At 33.7% G+C, this 20,938-nt stretch overlaps 1 protein-coding gene across 1 annotated transcript in view; it reads right to left on the bottom strand.

Moving 5' to 3' along the window:
* The window catches only part of LOC149786215 (uncharacterized), a 56,420-nt gene that overhangs the window by 10,481 nt on the left and 25,001 nt on the right, over nt 1-20,938 (bottom strand). Inside the window, exons 16-19 of the mRNA XM_089976593.1 lie at nt 7,081-7,131; nt 5,449-5,499; nt 4,845-4,895; nt 3,176-3,226 (exon numbers count right to left, since the gene is read on the bottom strand). Of these exons, the coding sequence (XP_089832719.1) occupies nt 3,176-3,226; nt 4,845-4,895; nt 5,449-5,499; nt 7,081-7,131 (204 nt within the window). The remainder of the gene's footprint in view (nt 1-3,175; nt 3,227-4,844; nt 4,896-5,448; nt 5,500-7,080; nt 7,132-20,938) is intronic.

Below are 20,938 nucleotides of genomic sequence, written 5' to 3'. Positions count from 1 at the left end.
ATATTTCAATTGCTTATATATAAATATATATATATATATATATATATATATATATATATATATATATATATATATATATATATATATATATATATATATATATATATATAACCAGCGATAACATCCTCAGTAGGAACAAACATCTTAAAACCTATCTAAAGATCAATATGAGTTGAATGTTGAACTGAAAAGTATTTATTTAAAAAGAAAAATACAACGTATATAGTAGTTCAGTAAGATTTGCCGGTGTTTTTTAACAACAAATTTTCAATGCAAAAACATACATTTCTCAGCAAATAACACTGGACAACAAATTTTTACAAAAGTCATGTTACTGAAATAAAATTAGTCAATTCTTATCAATTTTTATGTGCTGAACACGAATATGACAGTCAAATTGCAAAATTGGCTCTAGTTTTTTTGTAATCTGCAAGAAATTAATGTTTACATAACGAAATGCATTCCAATAGTAAAAGGTCAACTGTAATAGCCTACCTATAAAAAATCAAGTCATTGACTACATCTTAGATTTCTTCGCCTGTCTCTTGTACAGCTGTTCGGGAGCATCTCTGAGGAGTGTCCAGCAGTAGTCAGCCAGCATTGTAGTGGACCATTTTCCCTGGTATCTTTGTTCCATTGTTGCGATATCTTGATGAAAACGTTCGCCGTGTTCATCACTAACAATCCCACAGTTGCTAGGAAAGAAATCCAAATGGGAATGAAGGAAGTGAATCTTTAGAGACATATTGCAGCCAAGTTTCTTATACTTCATCAACATGTCTTCTACTAGTTCCTTATAGTTTTCTGCCCTAACATTTCCGAGGAAGTTTGTAGAAACTAGGCGAAAAGCATTCCATGCTTGTTTCGCGTCACCTTCCAGCAAGTTGTTGAACCGGTCATCTTTGAAAAGCTCTCGAATCTGAGGACCCACAAAAACTCCCTCTTTAATCTTTGCTTCGCTGAGTTGAGGGAATTTTTCATGCAGGTATCGGAATGCTGGCAAAGTCCGGTCAATGGCTTTCACGAAGTTCTTCATCAAACCTAGTTTGATGTGAAGGGGTGGTAGCAAGATTTTCTGAGCCTCAACCAGAGCTGGGTGTTGGATATTCTTCTCTCCAATGGCTACATTCTGCCTGTGAGTCCATTCCTTCCTCATGTAGTGCATTTCCCTTGCTCGGCTATCCCACTCGCATAAGAAACACATGTATTTTGTATATCCTTGCTGCAGTCCCATTAAAAGGGCAACTACCTTCAAATCACCACAGAGGTGCCAGCTGTACTTGTTATACTCAATGGAATTCAGTAGCTGCCTTAAGTTATCGTATGTCTCTTTCATGTGGACAGCATACGCTACTGGAATAGATGGAAGAATGTTTCCATTGTGCAAAAGCACAGCCTTGAGACTCAGTTTCGAAGAGTCCACAAATAGTCTCCATTCTTGTGGGTCATGAGTGATTTTTAAAGCATTCATGAGGCCCTCAATATCGAAACAGAATATCAGATTACTTTCCTTTCTGAAGAAAGGCTCCAATTGCTGGTGGCGCTTTCGATATGCAGTAATTGTGACATCTTCTTCTAGAAGATTCCATTGTTGGAGTCTTGATCCTAGCAATTCTGCCTTGTTCTTTGATAAGTCCAAATCACGAATCAGGTCATTTAGTTCTTCCTGTGTTATTCTGTGTGGGGTTGATGATGCACCACAGTGAAAATCTGGATCACTGCATGCTGATGGACCAGGAGAAGAACAGGTCGACTCACCTTTGTCTTCGTCAGATGAATCAAGAGAATATTCTGCTGGAGGTTCTGGAATAGGAAGTCCCTCACCATGTGGAACTGGTCTCAATGCAGACGGAATGTTTGGGTAGACTATTCTCGACTTCTTTCGCTTCGTTATTCCGCCGGAAAGAGGAGGAACCAAGCAGAAGTAACAGTCATTTAGGTGGTTGCTTGGCTCTCTCCACACCATTGGGACTGCAAACGGCATTGATGACCTTTTGCAATTCAACCACTGTGAAAGCTGTGTTGTACATGTAGCACAGCATATATGCGGAGCCCAAGGCTTGTCTTGGTCACCAACCTTGCATCCGAAGTAAAGATGATATGCCTTCTTCACTTGAGAATTGATACTTTTCTTCTGGTTGGCAAATGTCACTTCCCCACAAATATAGCAAAAATTGTCCGCGGTATTAACACACTTTCGAGGCATTACTGTTCTTTATTGTACGTAAATGGATAAAATAATAAGTTTTATGTAACAGTAGCTTGAACTGTCTCGCACAACGTCTAAAATATTTTAAATGCTGAACCTATCTGATTGGGCTTTATATAGTACACTGCTTACGTCAGCTTCAACAGCTGCCTGGCATTAGTATAATAGGCCTACACATGTATAGTACACTGCTGACGTCAACTTACTTCAGCAGCCGCATGGCATTAGTATTGCATTGCATCAGAAAATGATGCAATCAACTGTGGATGATGTGAGCATGATGGTATTATGCAATGTTACATCATTATTCCGGATGTTGCTGCAGTCCTACTGGAGAAATTTACACAGTGAAACATAGAAAATGAGGTATATGAATATCTTCAAAACGAGAGCCAATACAAATTTTTCACGGTTATATTCGTGTTCGGCACACCAAAATACTACAGATTAGGGCCTTTTCAAGTCAGTAATGATTTCACTGTTGACCAGTGTAACCCGTTAATTTCTACCACTTATTTGCTAAATTATCAGTCAAAAATTATCAGCTGGGAAAGTTAGTCAAGAGAATAGCTGTTCCTCTCTACAGGCACATTATTTCATTTTCATCTTCAATTTATGTTTATACAAAAGAAAGTCAACTCAAAGAAAATGGATTGACCACTTCGTATTGTCATTTTTCTCATAATCTCCATGCATTGTTCTCTCGGGAAGAATGAGGTAGCGAATTTTCTGAATTGCCTTAGAACAAGCACCAGGACAACGTGCCATAATCTCTATTACTTTCAGAAAACAAAACTTCAAGTACAACGATATGTAATTCCTATCATAAATGTGAATGATAGGTACTTCAGTCCAATCCCGAAATGAATGGACGACAGAGAATATTTAACTTTTTTAACAACATAATTAAAATAACTCAAAGTTACCACAAATCAAAACAATAAACTGTTGCAACCATTAACGTACCTGACGACAAATCTGCAGAGTGCTTTTTATCCAGTAGCCCATCCAAGGAACCTGGATATTACATAGAATATTATCATTTCATGGATCCGACTATCTATCGTATTTCGTCCACCACACACACACACACACACACACACATATTTACCAGAAACAGAGCAATACGTTTCTCATAAACCCCAAATGGCATGTTTCCTTTCATGACGATAAAAATATATTTATTTTGGATAATTCAAATATAGCCAATTGCAACATATTTCAATTGCTTATATATATATATATATATATATATATATATATATATATATATATATATATATATATATATATATATATATATATACCAGCGATAACATCCTCACTAGGAACAAACATCTTAAAACCTATCTAAAGATCAATATAAGTTAAATGTTGAACTGAAAAGTATTTATTTAAAAGGAAAAATACAACGTATATAGTAGTTCAGTAAGATTTGCCGGTGTTTTTTAACAACAAATTTTCAATGCAAAAGCATACATTTCTCAGCACATAACCCGTTAATTTCTACCATATTTGCTAAATTATCAGTCAAAATTTATCAGCTGGGAAAGTTAGTCAAGAGAATAGCTATTCCTCTCTACAGGCACATTGTTTTATTTTCATCTTCAATTTATGTTTATACAAAAAAAGTCATGTCGAAGAAAATGGATTGACCACTTCGTATTGTCATTTTCTCATAACCTCCATGCATTGTTCTCTGGGGAAGAATAAGGGAGCGAATTTTCTGAATTGCCTTACAACAAGCACCAGGACAACGTGCCATAATCTCTATTACTTTTAGAAAACAAAAGATCAAGTACAACGATATGTACTCCTTATCATAAATGTGAAGTAGGCGATCAATCCTGAAAAGGAATTTAACTGTAATTGTTAATTGCATCTTTGATACCTTATGAGTGATAGATTAGATCAGATATTTTCATGACAATATTTAGGTTAGAGCCTAAAAGGGACAAGTTCATATGTTATATAGAAGGCTATATTCAAATACAGTGTAAACAAATATAGCGACGAAGCATATTTAGTTGATTAATCTTAGATATGATATCTGGAAATATTATCTCCAATGTATGTTGAGATGCTGGACATTTACTTCTGTCTTTTCCAAGCAAGAACCATCTACTAATAATCTTTTACATTTTAGATCAAATTAATTCGTTATTTGTATTTTTTATGAAAAGGACTTATCCTATTAAAAGCAGCTGTAAATTCGTGTGCTTTGTAAATGTATTCCAAATTAAAAATTTGGGAAAGAGTTATTTAGAGTGTTATTATAAACCACAAACCAAACATGCAAATAGTGATTTGAACAATATGTAAACTGGGCGAATTTCCTTGATGTGTTCATAACATGAAACATAGTTTTCATACGGCAGATAAAGTGTCTCTTTTAATGTTAAACTATGCCATGGCAGGTGAGAAAAAGATATCAAAATTGTAAATAGAAAATTAGTTTAACAAGGACTTTTCAACAAGTAAGACTACATTAATAGTAACAATGATATGATAGGTACTTCAGTCCAATCCCAAAATGAATGGACGAAAGAGAATATTTTCCTTTTTTAACAACGTATTAAAGTAATTCAAAATAACCACAAATCAAAATAATAAACTGATGCAACCATTAACGTACCCGACGACAAATCTGCAGAGTGCTTTAAATTCAGTAGCCCATCCAAGGAACCTGGATATTACATAAAACATTATCATTTAATGGATCTGACTATCTATCGTCTTTCGTCCACCACACACACACACACACACACACACACACACACACACCGATATTTACCAGAAACAGAGCAATAAGTTTATCATAAATACCAAATGGCATGTTTCCGTTCATGAAAATAAAAATATATTTCTTTTGGATAATTCAGATATAGCCAATTGTAACATGATTTAATCGCTTTGATATATATATATATATATATATATATATATATATATATATATATATATATATATATATATATATATATATATATATATATATATATATATATATATACACCAGCGATTACATCCTCACTAGGAACATACATCTTAATATCTTTCTAAAGATCAATATAAGTTGAATGTTGAACTGAACATTATTTATTTAAAAGGAAAAATGCTACGTTTATAGTAGTTCAATAAGATTTGCCGATGTTTTTTAACAACAAATTTTCATTGCAAAAACATGCATTTCCCAGCACATATAATAAAATAATAAACTGATGCAACCATTAACGTACCCGACGACAAATCTGCAGAGTGCATTTTATCCAGTAGCCCATCCAAGGAACCTGGATATTACATAGAATATTATCATTTCATGGATCAGACTTTCAATCGTCTTTCGTCTACACACACACACACACACACCGATATTTACCAGAAACAGAGCAATAAGTTTATCATAAATACCAAATGGCATGTTTCCGTTCATGACGATAAAAATATATTTCTTTTGGATAATTCAAATATAGCCAAACAGCTTCTAGTATGCCAAGTGGTAGAAGCCGGCATCTAATACGCGTTGCTATTAACGGCGCCCAAAGAATAGTTCATCCTCAACTGGGCCAAGGTAAACTCCATATTGTTGGAGTTCATTTGTGACATATTTCAATTGTATATATATATATATATATATATATATATATATATATATATATATATATATATATATATATATATATATATATATACCAGCGATGATATCCTCAGTATGAGCATCTAAAACCTATCCAAAGATCAATATAAGTTGAATATTGAACTGAAAATTATTTTTTAAAGAAAAATGCTACGTATATTGTTTTTCAGTAAGATCTGCCGGTGTGTTTTAACAACAAATTTTCACTGCCAAAAACATACACTTCTCAGCACATAACCCGTTAATTTCTGCCGTTTATTTGCTAAATTATCAGTCAAAAAATATCAGTTGGGAAAGTTAGTAAAAAGAATAGCTATTCCTAACTACTGGCACATTATTATTTTCATCTTCATTTTATGTTTATACAAAAGAAAGTCAACACAAAGAAAATGAGATGACCACTTCGTATTGTCATTTATCTCATAACCTCCATGCATTGTTCTCTTGGGAAGAATGAGGTAGCGAATTTTCTGAATTTCCTTACAACAAGCAACAGGACAACATGCCTGATCAGAAAATTTCATGACAATCTTTAGGTTAGAGCCTATAACGGACAATTTCATTTGTGTTATATAGAAGGCAATATTCAAATACAGTGTAAACAAGTGTAGCGACGCAGCACATTTCGTTGATATATCTTAGATAGGATATCTCAAAATAATGTCCACAATGTATGTCGAGATGCTGGAAATGTATTTCTGTCTTTTCCAAGCAAGAACCATCTACTAATAAACTTTTACCTTTACGGTCAAATTAATTCGTTATTTGTATTTTTTTAAAATACCTTATCCTATTAAAAGCAGCTGTAAATTCATGGGCTTTGTAAATGTATCCCAAATTTAAAATGTGGGGCAGAGCTATTTAGAACGTTATTATAAACCACAAATCAAACAAGCAAATAGTGATTTGAACAATATGTAAACTCGGCGAATTTCCTTTATGAGTTCATAACTTGAAACATAGTTTTCATGCGGCAGATAAAGTGTCTCTTTCAATATTAATCTATGTCATGGCAGGTGAGAAAAAGAAATCAAAAATATAAATAGACACATAGTTTAACAAGGACTTTTCAACAAGTAAGACTACACAAATAGTAACGATGATATAATAGGTACTTCAGTCCAATCCCGAAATGAATGGAAGACATAAAATATTTTCATTTTTTAACAACATATTAAAGTAATTCAAAGTTACCACAAACCAGAACAATAAATTGATGGAACCATTACCGTACCGAACGACAAATCTGCAGATAGCTTTTTATCCAGTAGCCCATCCAAGGAACCTGGAAATTACATACAACATTATCATTTCATGGATCCGTACTTTTTTTGTCTTTCGTCCTACACACACACACACACACACACACACACAAACACACCTATATTTACCAGAAACGGTGCAATGAGTTTATCATAAATCCCTAATCGCGTGCTTCCATTCATTACGATAAAAATATATTTTTTTGGATAATTCTAATATAGCCAAACAGCTTCGAGTGTCCCAAGTGGTTGAAGCCGTATCTAACACGCATTGCTAGTAACGTCGCCCATTGAATAGTTCATCCTCAACTGGGCCAAGGTACACTCCTTATTGTTGGAGAAAATTTGTAATATAATCAATTTGCTTATATATATATATATATATATATATATATATATATATATATATATATATATATATATATATATACCATAGAAAATATCCTCAGTAGGAACATACATATCTAAACATATCTAAAGATCAATATAAGTTGAATGTTGAACTGAAAATAATTTCATTTAACGAACAAAGCTACGTATATTGTTTTTCAGTAAGATCTGCCGGTGTGTTTTAACAACAAATTTTCACTGCCAAAATCATATACTTCTCATCACATAACCGTCAGTTTTTGCTAAATTATCAGACACAAATTATCAATTGGAAATGTTAGTAAAGAGAATAACTATTTCTCTCAAAATGCACATTATTATTTTCATCTTCAGTTTATGATTATTGAAAAAAAAAGTTAACTCAAAGAAAATGGGATGACCACTTCGTATTGTCATTTTTCTCCTAACCTCCATGTGTTGTTCTCTCGGGAAGAATAAGCTAGCGAATTTTCTGAATTGCATTGCAACAAGGAACAGGACAACATGCCATGTTATCTATTACTTTCAGAAAACAAAACATCAAGTACAACGATATATACTTCTTATCATAAATGTGAAGTAGGCGATCAATCCTGAAAAGGAATCTTAACTGTAATTGCTAACTGCATCTTTGATACCTTCTGAGTGATAGATTAGATCAGATAATTTCATGACAATCTTTAGGTTAGAGCCTATAAGGGACAATTTCATATGTTATATAGAAGGCAATATTCAAATACAGTGTAAACAAATGTAGCGACCAGCACATTTTGTTGATAAATCTTAGATAGGATATCTGGAAATAATGTCTACAATATATGTCGAGATGCTGGAAATTTATTTCTGTCTTTTCCAAGCAGGAACCATCCACTAAAAATGTTTCACATTTTAGGTCAACTTAATTCGCTATTTTTGTATTTACAACAGAAAAAGACCTTATTAAAAGCAGCTGTAAATTCATGTGCTTTGTAAATGTATCCCAAATTAAAATTTGAGTTATAGTTATTTAGGACGGTCTTGTACACCACAAACCAAACATGCAAATAGTGATTTGAACAATAAATAAAATGGGCCCAGTTTCGTTTATGTGTTCATAACATGAAACAAAGTTTTCAAACGGCGGATAAAGTGTGTCTTTTAATGATAACATATGCTATGGCAGGTGAGAAAACGATTGAAAAATATAATTTGACACATAGATTAATAAGGACTTTTCAACAAGTAAGACTACACAAATGGTAACGATGATATGATCGGTAATTCAGTCCAATACCGAAATGAATGGACGACAGAGAATATTTTCCTTTTTTAACAAGATAATAAAGTAATTCAATGTTACCACATACAAAAACAATGAACTGTTGCAACCATTAATTTACCCGACGACAACTCTGCAGAGTGCTTTTTATCCAGTAACCCATCCAAGGAGCCAGGAAATTGCATAGAACATTATCATTTCATGGATCCGACTTTCTATCGTCTTTCGTCCTCCGCACACACACACACACACACACACACACAGATATATATATATATATATATATATATATATATATATATATATATATATATATATATATATATATATATATATATATATATATATATATATATATATATATATATATACATTACTTCTTCTCCAGAAACAGAGCAATGAGATTATAATAAAGCCCAACTGGCATGTATACGTTCATGACGTTAAAAATATATTTCTTTTGGATAATTCAAATATAGCCAAAGAGCTTGGAGTGTTCCAACTGGTTGAAGCAGGTTTCTAATATGCGTGGCTAGTAACGGTGCCCAAAGAATAGTTTATCGTCAACCCGGCCAAAGTAAACTCCTTATTGTTGGAGTATATTTATTGTATATTTTAATATAAGTTGAATGTTGAACTAAAGATAATTTCTTTTACCCAAAACTGCTACGTATATAGTTTTTCATTTAGATTTTCAGGTGTATTTTAACAACAAATTTTCACTGTCAAAAACATAGACTTCTAATCATATAACCCGTTATTTGCTGCCATTTATGTGCTAAATTATCAGACAAAAATTATCAATTGGGAAAGGTAGTAAAAAGAATAACTATTGTTCTTTACATGCACATTATATTTTTCATCTTCAGTTTATGATTATAAAAAAGAAAGTTAACTCAAAGAAAATGGGATAACCACTGCGAATTGTCATTTTTCTCCTAACCTCCATGCATTGTTATTAGGCAGAATAAAACAGGAAGTTAAGGAAATTACATTCCATTCGTTTTACAGTCAATTTTTATTTTTTTATGCCTTAAAATCATATGCCCATAATTAAAGCTATCGAAAAGTGTAAGCAAATAATAAATGAAGATAAATATGTGCGCGAGAAGGAAAGGAGGGTTAGAATGCACATATATATATATTATTAAATTCAGTTTATTACGCATAGATATGCTAGCAGATCAACATGTACAGTAATGAGAGCTAGACTTTATGGAATAATATTTTGTTCTTAAAACTATATGATTTGAGAACACTGACTTATCCATTTGGTTAACAATAATCATCTAGTCACCATGAAGTCGGCGACATGCATTTAAACTCTCTCTGACGAGCTGACGTTTGAGAAGGAATTACGTACACTTATTTAAATTCGTTTACTTCTTTTTCAAACAATAAAGAGTTATCAGCCTTCTGTAATTTTCACGTAATCAGTCATACAATAGATGATAAATACCGACTGGGTTGCTAGTTTTTAGGTTGATTGTTAGGCATTTAAAGAGACAGAAATGGCTATAATAATTATGGATACGTGCTTAATTAAGCATGCCTGTAAAATAAGTCTCATACGAGTTACATTTTTAACATGTACAAGCATTACCTAATTACTATAAAATAGGCGACATGCATCAAAATAATCTTTGAGAAGAAGATTGTTTGGGTCGGGAATCTCGGTATACAATGCAGCCCGCAATCTTTCCATGGTTGTGTTAGGGCACGAAATCCGCGTACCGCGAGATGTACACATTTTTCATTAAAAGAAAAAGAGGCCTGTCGAACATCCTTTTAATGCAAAATGTATACGAGTGGTTTATAATTGATACAGCGTACATACTGTACATATATTATATTAATATCGCATGCAAATCCATGTGTTTGCTCTTTGAATGGAGTTTAAGATTGACTACAGGCAACTGTGTATTGACCGGGTGAATGAACTACTCGCATCCCTATCAAGTGTGTCCACATCAAAATGCAGTATGTACCTTTTGTTGCTATTTAAAATCACCTTCGCAATTTTATAAGCTGATTATTTTATTTTTGAATTTCTACTTTTTACATTCATAAAATCAATATAAGACACATGTATGATTTTAAATTGAAAGATGGTATTAACGAAGAAAGTAGAGCACTACAAAAACATGATTAGCTCAATCATTGACATGAACGATCACCCCTTCACGGACCAGTTATGTAAATTAGTGTGGAATAGAAGCCAAGCGAAATGATGAGAAAACAGGAGGTAATTAAAATATTTTAATATATTTACAGTTGATCTAAATCATTATTCTACTTTAATAACAGTACTAACGACCATTAACTCTCTCTCTCTCTCTCTCTCTCTCTCTCTCTCTCTCTCTCTCTCTCTCTCTCTCCCATTGGTCGGCTTGAATTAACTTTTACCATCATTCATAAGTCCAGAGGCATCTTGGGATGATGCAAACGAAAATCCTCCTGTTAGCTCGTCTTTTCATAGATTTTTGCAAATATCTTGCTAATATGGTCCAGAGAGAGAGAGAGAGAGAGAGAGAGAGAGAGAGAGAGAGAGAGAGAGAGAGGGTGGGGGTGGGTGGGCATTTTCATATTTAATTTATAATAATCAATTTTAGAACATTATGAAAGGTTTAAGAAACAACAACTAAACATTAGATAAACAACAGTATGGACCGCTCCGGTCGACTAGTGGGAGGTCGCAGGTTCGATCCCCAGCTGAATGATACCAAAGACTTATAAAAATGGTACTGCTGCCTCGCTAGGCGCTCATCATTCAGAGGTTAGTGTTAGGACCGGTCGGCCTGGTGTCAGGATAATATGACTGGCGGGGAACATCGTGCTACCTGTTTGCGGCATGGTTCCGCAGTGCAAGACATCACTATAAACTGCCACGCTGCAGATATCGTAGGAATATGACTGAAAACTTGCTAAGGCTACGTTGAAACTTCAGATCACAAACACACATCATAGTACATATATGAGTACCACGTAATCAAGAAATTTACCGTATAATTTCGACAGGGTTTGTAACTTTCTATCTTTGATTCTATAAATCCCAAGGCAAATGCACACATACCGTTACAACGAACTATATATGTTACTTGGTTTAAGTTCAATTTCAAGGTTTTCATGCATCCCAAATTCTTTACCTCCCTCACTCCAGGTTCCTGAGTACGGAAAGCAGAAAGGATTGTAATGAAATTGGTTACTTATTTAAAAAACGGGGATTATTAATATTTTTATCGTTATTTTCATACGTCACTAGTGATTAAGAAGTGGATAGAGGCAAAGGCGCCGTTGCAAGAATGTTTATATATGCTTATTATTGCTTCATGGGCGGATCACAAATTGATATACCAACAGTATTAGTATATCAAATTGCTTTCTAACAACACTATAAAAGCCATGTTGTTTTTAATATATATATATATATATATAGTAATTGATAAAATAAAAAATAAATATATAGTACCAGTTGTCAAAACTAGCTTCAAATATTCATGTTATATCACTGATTGCAAAATGGAAATTATACACTTAGCAGGGATAGACTGATTATAGAAGCTATGGACCATTATGTGAAAGAAGATTGCGATATATGTAATCATACACAAAGGTGATGATATATGTACTTTGGGGAGATCACAAACTATGAAAATTGCCAATCATAAAGAATTACTAACTGTATACGACCTCTCTTAATATTTTTGCCTTCCTCACGGGATAATGCCCGAGACTAATATGAACTTCTTCCTGGCATCAGGCAAGTATATTCTGAAAGTCCTAATAACAATAATACGAGTGTTTATTATATTCTGTATCAAACTGATAACTTGTGCTAGTAACTAATGACGAGATTTACAACTATAACAATTGTATGAGATAGGTGAGGGGGAGAGCATAAAATAAAATTCAGTTATTTTGTATTCCTACTTTTTGAACATCTGACATTATCAATATTTGATTGTTTACATGTAATATATTGCATTGAAGCAATTTCAGATCACATATCGTAACAAGTTCATGATCTCTCCTCCAAGAAGATCAAACTAATAGAACCAAAGCAAAACTGCTGTGTCCATATTAGACATCAGATCAGCACCATTTGTGTTTAGAACAGACTAGACATCATACTATTTTTTTCCGTGAAGACCCGATGGCTATATAACTTTCTATTATGGGGTAGAAAACGATTTTCAAGATGCCTACCATGATGGCCATTCTTAACATCAGATCGGCACCACTTTAATTTAGGACCAAGACATTGCAAGAAGTCTGTTGGTGAGAACCTCATATTGGTGCGACTATTGACTCAGAAATAGCGACAACAATATTGTCAAGATGGATGCTGTGTTGGCCATGTTGAATGTTTAAGTGGCGTCATTTTCATTTAGAACCATTTAGACTGCGTGTGGTAAACTATCATGGCAATCCTCAAGGTCGAGTCATACCAGTAGACAATGCTTCTTTACAATGTGTTATCTTCACATTTTTGTATGATACATCCAATGAGCATAGATCACTTAAAATACCTGTGAATATCTGAACAATTTCATTGAATTTTATTGTAAAATACCACCGCGGAAAGAGGGCATTACGTGAGAAGAATATGACAAAAGCTAGGGATTCCAGTCCTAATTGTTCTAAATTATGCACCAATCATTTTTGGACTACGGATGGGAGCGGAGTTCTGTACAGTTGTAAATTTCCATTCACTCTCAGCTCTCCTTGATTAAAGACATACTTTATTTCAGTTTGAAATACAGTTTTAGACCAATGGTACCAGGGGAATTCCATAATGCTGTAAACTTCAGGTTCCTTTTCACTGTTCTCAAAAGATCCATTGTTACAGCGGTATTTTGCAATAAAAGCAAAATTGGTGATGGTTTGTCCTTGTACGTATTATACAGGTGGTACAATGCAAAGATGTTTTCTCTCAATACAAATGTGGGTAGTAGCCAAGACTCTAGATACCGCTGACATATAAAAAAGCAACTTTAAAAACATGTAACAACGCTTGTGATGTATATTTAGTTTGTGTTTGTTGGCCTTTATGACTATTTGTTACGTATCTCTCAATTGTGATATTGACCTTGGTCAGTAATTGAGTTTAATACCTACCGGACAAAACTCTTATTTTTGTGTAAGCAATATAATACATAACTAACATTTATATATGATTTTAGATTATATATTAAGATCAATATTACTTGAGATAAACCTTTACTTGAGTTTGAATTTAGGACACTGGTGTTCCTCTTGTGAATTCCAAGTGTACTTGCTGTATTACATGTTCTTAACTGAAGTTTTAGTAAGAGACCTGACCTTGCTTAAAACTTAAAACATTCTCAAAAAAAAGCATCCTGGTTCTGTTATCAATTTTTTTTTTTTGGGGGGGGGGTTACAATGGGAGAAGGAATAGAAATTCTGAATTGCATGTCTTAACATCAGTTTATGTGGGTTCAATTTAGGTTGCATTTCAGTTATTATTTCAGAGGATTAATTTTTTAAATTATTCACTGGAATTTCAAGGTAGCCATTCTTACTTCTTAGACTAAATCACTATTTTAGAAATGTACTGAATAGATTTAAGACGTTTTGGATTATATCACCCCGATACATGTAGACTGTTGGCACATTAGCACATTCGAGGCTATTGATATATCAAATCCAATCTTAGAAATTGTTGGCATCACTACTGGAATTCACTTGAAAAAGAGAAAGACAACCGCAATTTCAGCTAGAGGAAACAGAGAGATAGATAGAAAAAATATGCAAATGGAGTGTGTGTGTGCGATTTGGATATTTATCATAGCTTTAACAACTTTTCAGTCATATCACTACAATGTCTGCAGCGTGGCATTATATAGTGATGTCTAGCACTGGGGTATCACTCTGCTGTCCTACCAAGACACATTATCTTAACACCAGGATAACAAGTGCCAACATTAAACTCTTAATGCTGAACACATGGCGTGGAACCTGTACCATTTGTATGTCTTTGGTATGATTCGGCCAGGGTTCGAACCAGCAACCTCCACCATCCAGGACTGATGCTCTAACCACTAGGCCAACGGAGTGGTCTATAGGCAAATGGAAATAAAAAAGAAGAGACGAAAATGCAGAGAGAAAAGGAAAAAGGGAAATGCAATTTAGATTAAAAAATCAGCACTGAAAAGTGAAAAGCAACCCACCCTTTACATGCACGTTTGTGTTTTGATGCTATCATAAATAAAAGGTTAGTATCAATTGTTAGAGAAGAGGAAGTATATCAATATGGCCAAGAGAGCATTGAAATATATTTGTACAAAGCGTACTTACTGGCAAAACTGATAAAATCTACACTTCATTGTCATTGCAAGAAAGTATTAATTATGAGGTCGTTAAGATGTATTTCTTGAGTTTTGATGAGTTGCTACCTGACATATATCAACACAGGTTAGGAATTTAAAAATGGAAACTGGATAGACCTATATTGTAACAAGAAAATGCATGCTATTTATGATTATTAAAGATTGAAATATAAGCAACATAATAAAGACAGACTTTCCTATTGTAAGATTCCATGGTCACAGTCCTGTACTGAAAGCAATAAATTTGATGGATCAAACAAATCAGTCTGATTTTATTATTGAGAATTATAAGCCATTTATGTTGAAAGGTTCTCTATCACATGTGGGCAATTCTTCCAAACTTATCCCGATTAAAATATTAAGGAACACAGGAGCTTCTCAGAGTCTATTATTATCAGGTACATTGCCTGTATCTGAGAAACAGTCTGGACAGTGTTCTTATTCAGGATGTAAAATCAGGCTTTGTTTTCCTCTCCAGTGTATGGAACTCATGACCATTGGATTACGAAACTCAGTCATCCGCCTACTGAGCTGCTATGGCCACCTACCCAATACTGTTTGAAACCAAAGGATTAACAATAAATAACAGTAGGAAGCTGAGAAGAAAAAGAAAAACAATAAATGGTTAAATTGCATTATAATTTAATCGAGCCAGATAAGCATATAAATATGACACATATTTCACTGCATTAAGTAAATGTTCATCTCCATAAAAATGTTTAACATAAAAGATGTAACCCCAAAAATGTCATCTCAGTCAATATTTTTGTCATTATTGAATAAATACAAGAAGCTGGCCACAACCTGCATATTAAGCCCACCCATGAACAACATTCAAAATTTTGGTTAAAATGGATCTAAACTGGAAGAAAGTAAAAAACTGTACCATTGAGAGTAATCAAAGGGTGTTGACAGATGAACGAAAGGACATCAAATTCCATCTAAAAATGACATCACAGAAAGGCATATGCAATACTGCTGCATTGTTACATGACAACATATTATTCATCATTACTGTCTGCATGGACAAACTATATTATAATCAGATAAGGTAGTTCCTTCCAAACTTGATGAAACGCCACACTGTCAATTTGTTTTTGGAAGAAACATCAAGAAGCAAGACAATTTCCTTTCTAAAGTGTAAATGTATTTGAGTAATTCAAATAATTTCATCTTTACATATTCAGAGAAAGAAGCAAACAAAGTTTAAGCTATCTGTGCTATAATTCCGATTAGATTCTTTTCCTTAAGTCAAAAAGAATGATAAAAATGAGAAGTGGGCAGCAGACCTTTGAACACACTTAAAGCAGGTACATAATACAAGTCAAGAACACGGAAGTGACATAATATCATCGATTAACATTTTAAATATATGACAAACAGAACAGATGCATAAATAGATTCATCTGAAAGATGCTTAATAAGTTTTGCCTTCAGAATATTCACACAAACTTAGGTTGGAGCAATAAAATCGTATTACACTTGCATTTAAGGTATCCAATGTCCCATTAATTTGGCTCCATGGACACCTTGCTGTAATAGGCTCCTTCTTCTTTGCCTCTTCACATGTTGCTTTTCCTGGTAGTGCATCAGTTCTTATAAATTGTACCAGTTGTCTTTCTACAGCTGCCTTCTCCTCCATAGTCCATGGTATTCTAGTCATTTTCTTCATTTTTGCTTTCACACTTGACTTGCAGTTTTTACCTAAAACAAAATATTCCCTTTTACTTTCAGATTTAACATTCCCCAAACATTGATACCATTTGAAATAGGAATTGTTCAACTGTTTACCATGTAAGAGCTGTTCCATTGAAACATACATGCAACCCAGGGAAGGATCTTTTAAAGTGATTACCCACCCAAAGATATAATTTAGAATTTACTTATCATTTTAAAATGAACTCTGTGAAATCAAGTACCATGGCATATAGTTTTATAACACTGCCTTCTCTGGGTACCAGGTATATTTAAATGGAACAACTCTAAGTAATGTAAAGAACCCAATACTGACAATATTAAACATTAACATTAGGGTCTTGAGTGCACACTGACAAATATATTATTGTAACATACTATTAATTTGTTTTAAAGGCAACAGCTACCAGTGAATATCATCTACAAGCATAGTGAATGTAAAAGTTTTAACCTCGGTATCACAGCCATAAAGTTTATGAGTTGTAGCTAGTGAAAAAAAAAGTAAACAAGTTTATTTGTTAGCATCTCTAGCAACATATCACATCAAAAATGGAATAATGCACCATTAACTAAATATGATTTACATGTACTGGAACAATTAGTTTTGACATAAGACGAACTCAGTTTAATGTTGTGTGATATAGTTGTCACCAATATTTGTTAAGCATTCTTGAAAGTACAGATGTTAGCATTAACAATGATTTCTTTATTTTCATGTGAAAGCTTGTAGTATGTAATAAATATATTTCGGATGGTGCTATAATGTTCTGAAATATAATTATATTGATACAGCAAAAGGTCTAATCAATCTAGTAATGATACATTTAAATAACATGTTATAATCATGTAATTTCAACTTATAGATGTTACTAAGTGGACATCCTTAATACATGAGCTCGTCTACCAATACAGATTATCACGGGTTGCTGCAATTAGTTGTTTGTGGTAGCCATCAAAAAAGGAATTCACAACCTTAGTGGCTTTTCTTATCACATCTGGGTTTTTTTTAAAAAAGCATTGCACATTAATTTATTTCAAGTGCTAAACTCCAGGGGCAAGAAGTTTAATATATTATCTTCACAAAACTCTGCTGTTATGTAAATTTAATTTGCAATGCTTGTTAGTTTTTTATATTTTGTATTTCATTACATGCTATTGTAATGTAACCTTGTTTATTGAATTTTACAAAGCTTATTACTTTTCACTCTTTTCTGTTCCCTATTTCAAGAGAACATATCTTATATCTTGCTATGATCTGACCTTTAAAATTGGGACCTATCAAATATGTGAAAATGGTGAGCTATAATGTATATTTGCATGTAGTTTCATCATCATATTTCAAGAAGCTGAAACAAACTACATATCGGATACGCAAAACACATCAGACAGAAAATGTTTCGCTGTGCATGACACTCTGTCTACTTATGATACATATCTGGGTTAAATGTCCGCAAAAGGACATATGAATGAATAAAACAAAACTGCAGAATAATCAGACAGACTTTGGATAGCACAATGAAAACATTATCCTTCCAGCTATTTTTAACAATAATGAGACATACTGGATTGCAATGGGAAGAAAAAATTATGAATATGTAAAATGAGGTCATTAAAATCAAAGTGATTATATTTAAACCAATTAACTGGAATGCCATTTATTCAAGTTGATTGTCATTTATACCTAAACTTTGCGCTTTACAACATTTCATTATTTATAGGACCATTTATCAAGCCCAATGTGGATATCTTCCAAGGAGTCAGGATAATCAGTATTTGGTTGCATCAACAACCCATTCACGTTTTTACTATGCAACAGACATTAGAAGCATTATAAGAAGCTGCTACTAGGGTACCAGTCAGTCATACCATGTAGGGCATCACCCTGATACATACTGGTGGAGGGTCCATGTACTGCCTGAACAATCACTGATCTAAAGCATTACCTATCAGCAGTTAACAACAAGGACAAGTTTTCAAGAATCTCTCACATACAGTCCATTTGATAAAAGTGCTCAGATTTGCTTCTAACTGAGTTAATCATACAAAATTTACTCTGATGCCTTTCTCCTTACAGAAGTATATACCTATAAAATCAGGTATTTTTTTTTCAAAATGTGTTGACCATCATTTCAGTAGATTGAAGAGTTATGGAAGCAGAGATATGCCTAATATGTGTGAACTAAGTGTAAATTTTCTCTTAACAAAGTGGTTAATAACGCTTGGTGGTCAAACAATTTTTAAAAAAATAAACTACTTGGTCGTCCAAAAATTTTAAAAAATCTAAACTACTTGATTCTATCTGGATATACTTCCAGAAGTAAAAAGGCGTAATGGTAATTTCAGTATGACCAAGCAATTATACAACGGAACATGTATGCATCAGATATTATTTAGGAAACGTGTGTGTGATATGAATTTTTAATGTAGCTTTAAAATATTTTCCATATCGCAATGATGTCTGCAGTGAGAAAGTTTATAGTGATGTCTAGCAATAATCATTATGCTACATACATGTAGCATCTTGTCCAACTCAGTTACACAGCACTGGCCTTAGCAAATGATGGGCTCGATTTGGATCATTTTGGTGGGGCCCTGCTGGATTTATGCACGTGACCCCTTGTGAACAAGGTATTTAAAATAATCTTTAAAACAAGTTTTACATGATGTCGAACTTAAATTTCTTTATGATATTGAACTTAAAATCGGTCCCATCAGACTAAGACCGACACTGCAGTCACATTATCCTGACACCTGGCCAACCAGTTCTAGCACTAACCTCTTAATGCTGAGTGCTAAGCGAGGCAGCTGCTAGTACCATTTTTATAAGTCTTTCTTATGACCCGAACCGACAATCTCCCTCATCCGAGGCAGACAGTCTAAGTACTAGGCCACCGGCACGGTTTGTTCAGCAAGTAAGACAATTACCAGCCCTAAACCCACTATACTTATCAGGGGCGAAAGCTTACACAGTAAGACTAGAGTATGACATGGAAATATAATAATCAAGACCTTAGTTATTATAAAGTACATATATTATATAGTACATGTATATAATACATGTATGACAGGTCAATTTTAAGCAACGATACGAGCCCCTGTGGGTGGAACCGGATACAAGCAAGTTGTCACAGATGATAACTAATGAAAGAACAAACAGCTCCTTTGGGCGAATATAATAAATAATTTTATAAAGAATCTATTTATTTCTTACCAGTTAGATCCAGTACGTCTTGTCATCTTCCAAAAGTTAAGTGCATTAAGTCTCGAAGCAGTAAAATCCATATACACACCAAATCACGCGCCACAAATACCGCACTGTATCAGCACCGGGCTTAAAATAACGCACTTCTGCTGGCATCACCAATTTACCATTTTTCAAATTTATATCTTTATAAAAATTGCTAATAATACTAGTAATTATTTTATGAGTCGTATTTATAGGTATACGAAATTTACAGTGACACTGCACAGTAGCGATGTTCTCATTGGATGGCAAACAATCAGAAGTCACGATCCTTCTGATTGGCTAAGTGTTTGCACACCAGCCTACAGCCCAAGGAGAGTCGCAAATTGTGTGAACAATAAACAGTGAGTGTAAGTGTCTAGCAGATATTACCTACTTTGTGAGGACTTTCACAATAACGCGTACTTCATCTCTTATGATCATTCTCAACCGTTTGTCGACGAAACATTTCGAGGACTTGTGTGTAAGTCCTCACAATATAGTCCAGTCCTCAAGATGTTGGTGTGCATTCAAACTCAGGTCCTCGCAAGGATACCAAACCACACACACACACACACACACACACACACCGATATTTACCAGAAACAGAGAAATGAGTTTATCATAAATCCCAAATGGCATGTTTCCATTCATGACGATAAAAATATATTTCTTTTGGATAATTCGAATATAGCCAAACATCTTCGAGTGTTCCAAGTGGTAGAAGCCGGCGTCTAACACTCGTTGCGTAACGTCGCCCAAAGAATAGTTCATCTTCAACTGGGCCAAGGTACACTCCCTATTGTCGGAGTTCATTGGAAACATATTTTAACTGCATATATATATATATATATATATATATATATATATATATATATATATATATATATATATATATATATATATATACCAGCGATGACATCCTCAGTAGGAAC

This window comes from Sinohyriopsis cumingii, chromosome 12 (genome assembly GCF_028554795.1).
Source record: "Sinohyriopsis cumingii isolate HCF-2022 chromosome 12, ASM2855479v2, whole genome shotgun sequence".
In the NCBI taxonomy this organism is placed as follows: Eukaryota; Metazoa; Mollusca; class Bivalvia; order Unionida; family Unionidae; genus Sinohyriopsis; species Sinohyriopsis cumingii.
Note: the sequence above shows the minus strand (reverse complement) of the source record. Positions and strands in the feature narration are given on the sequence as shown.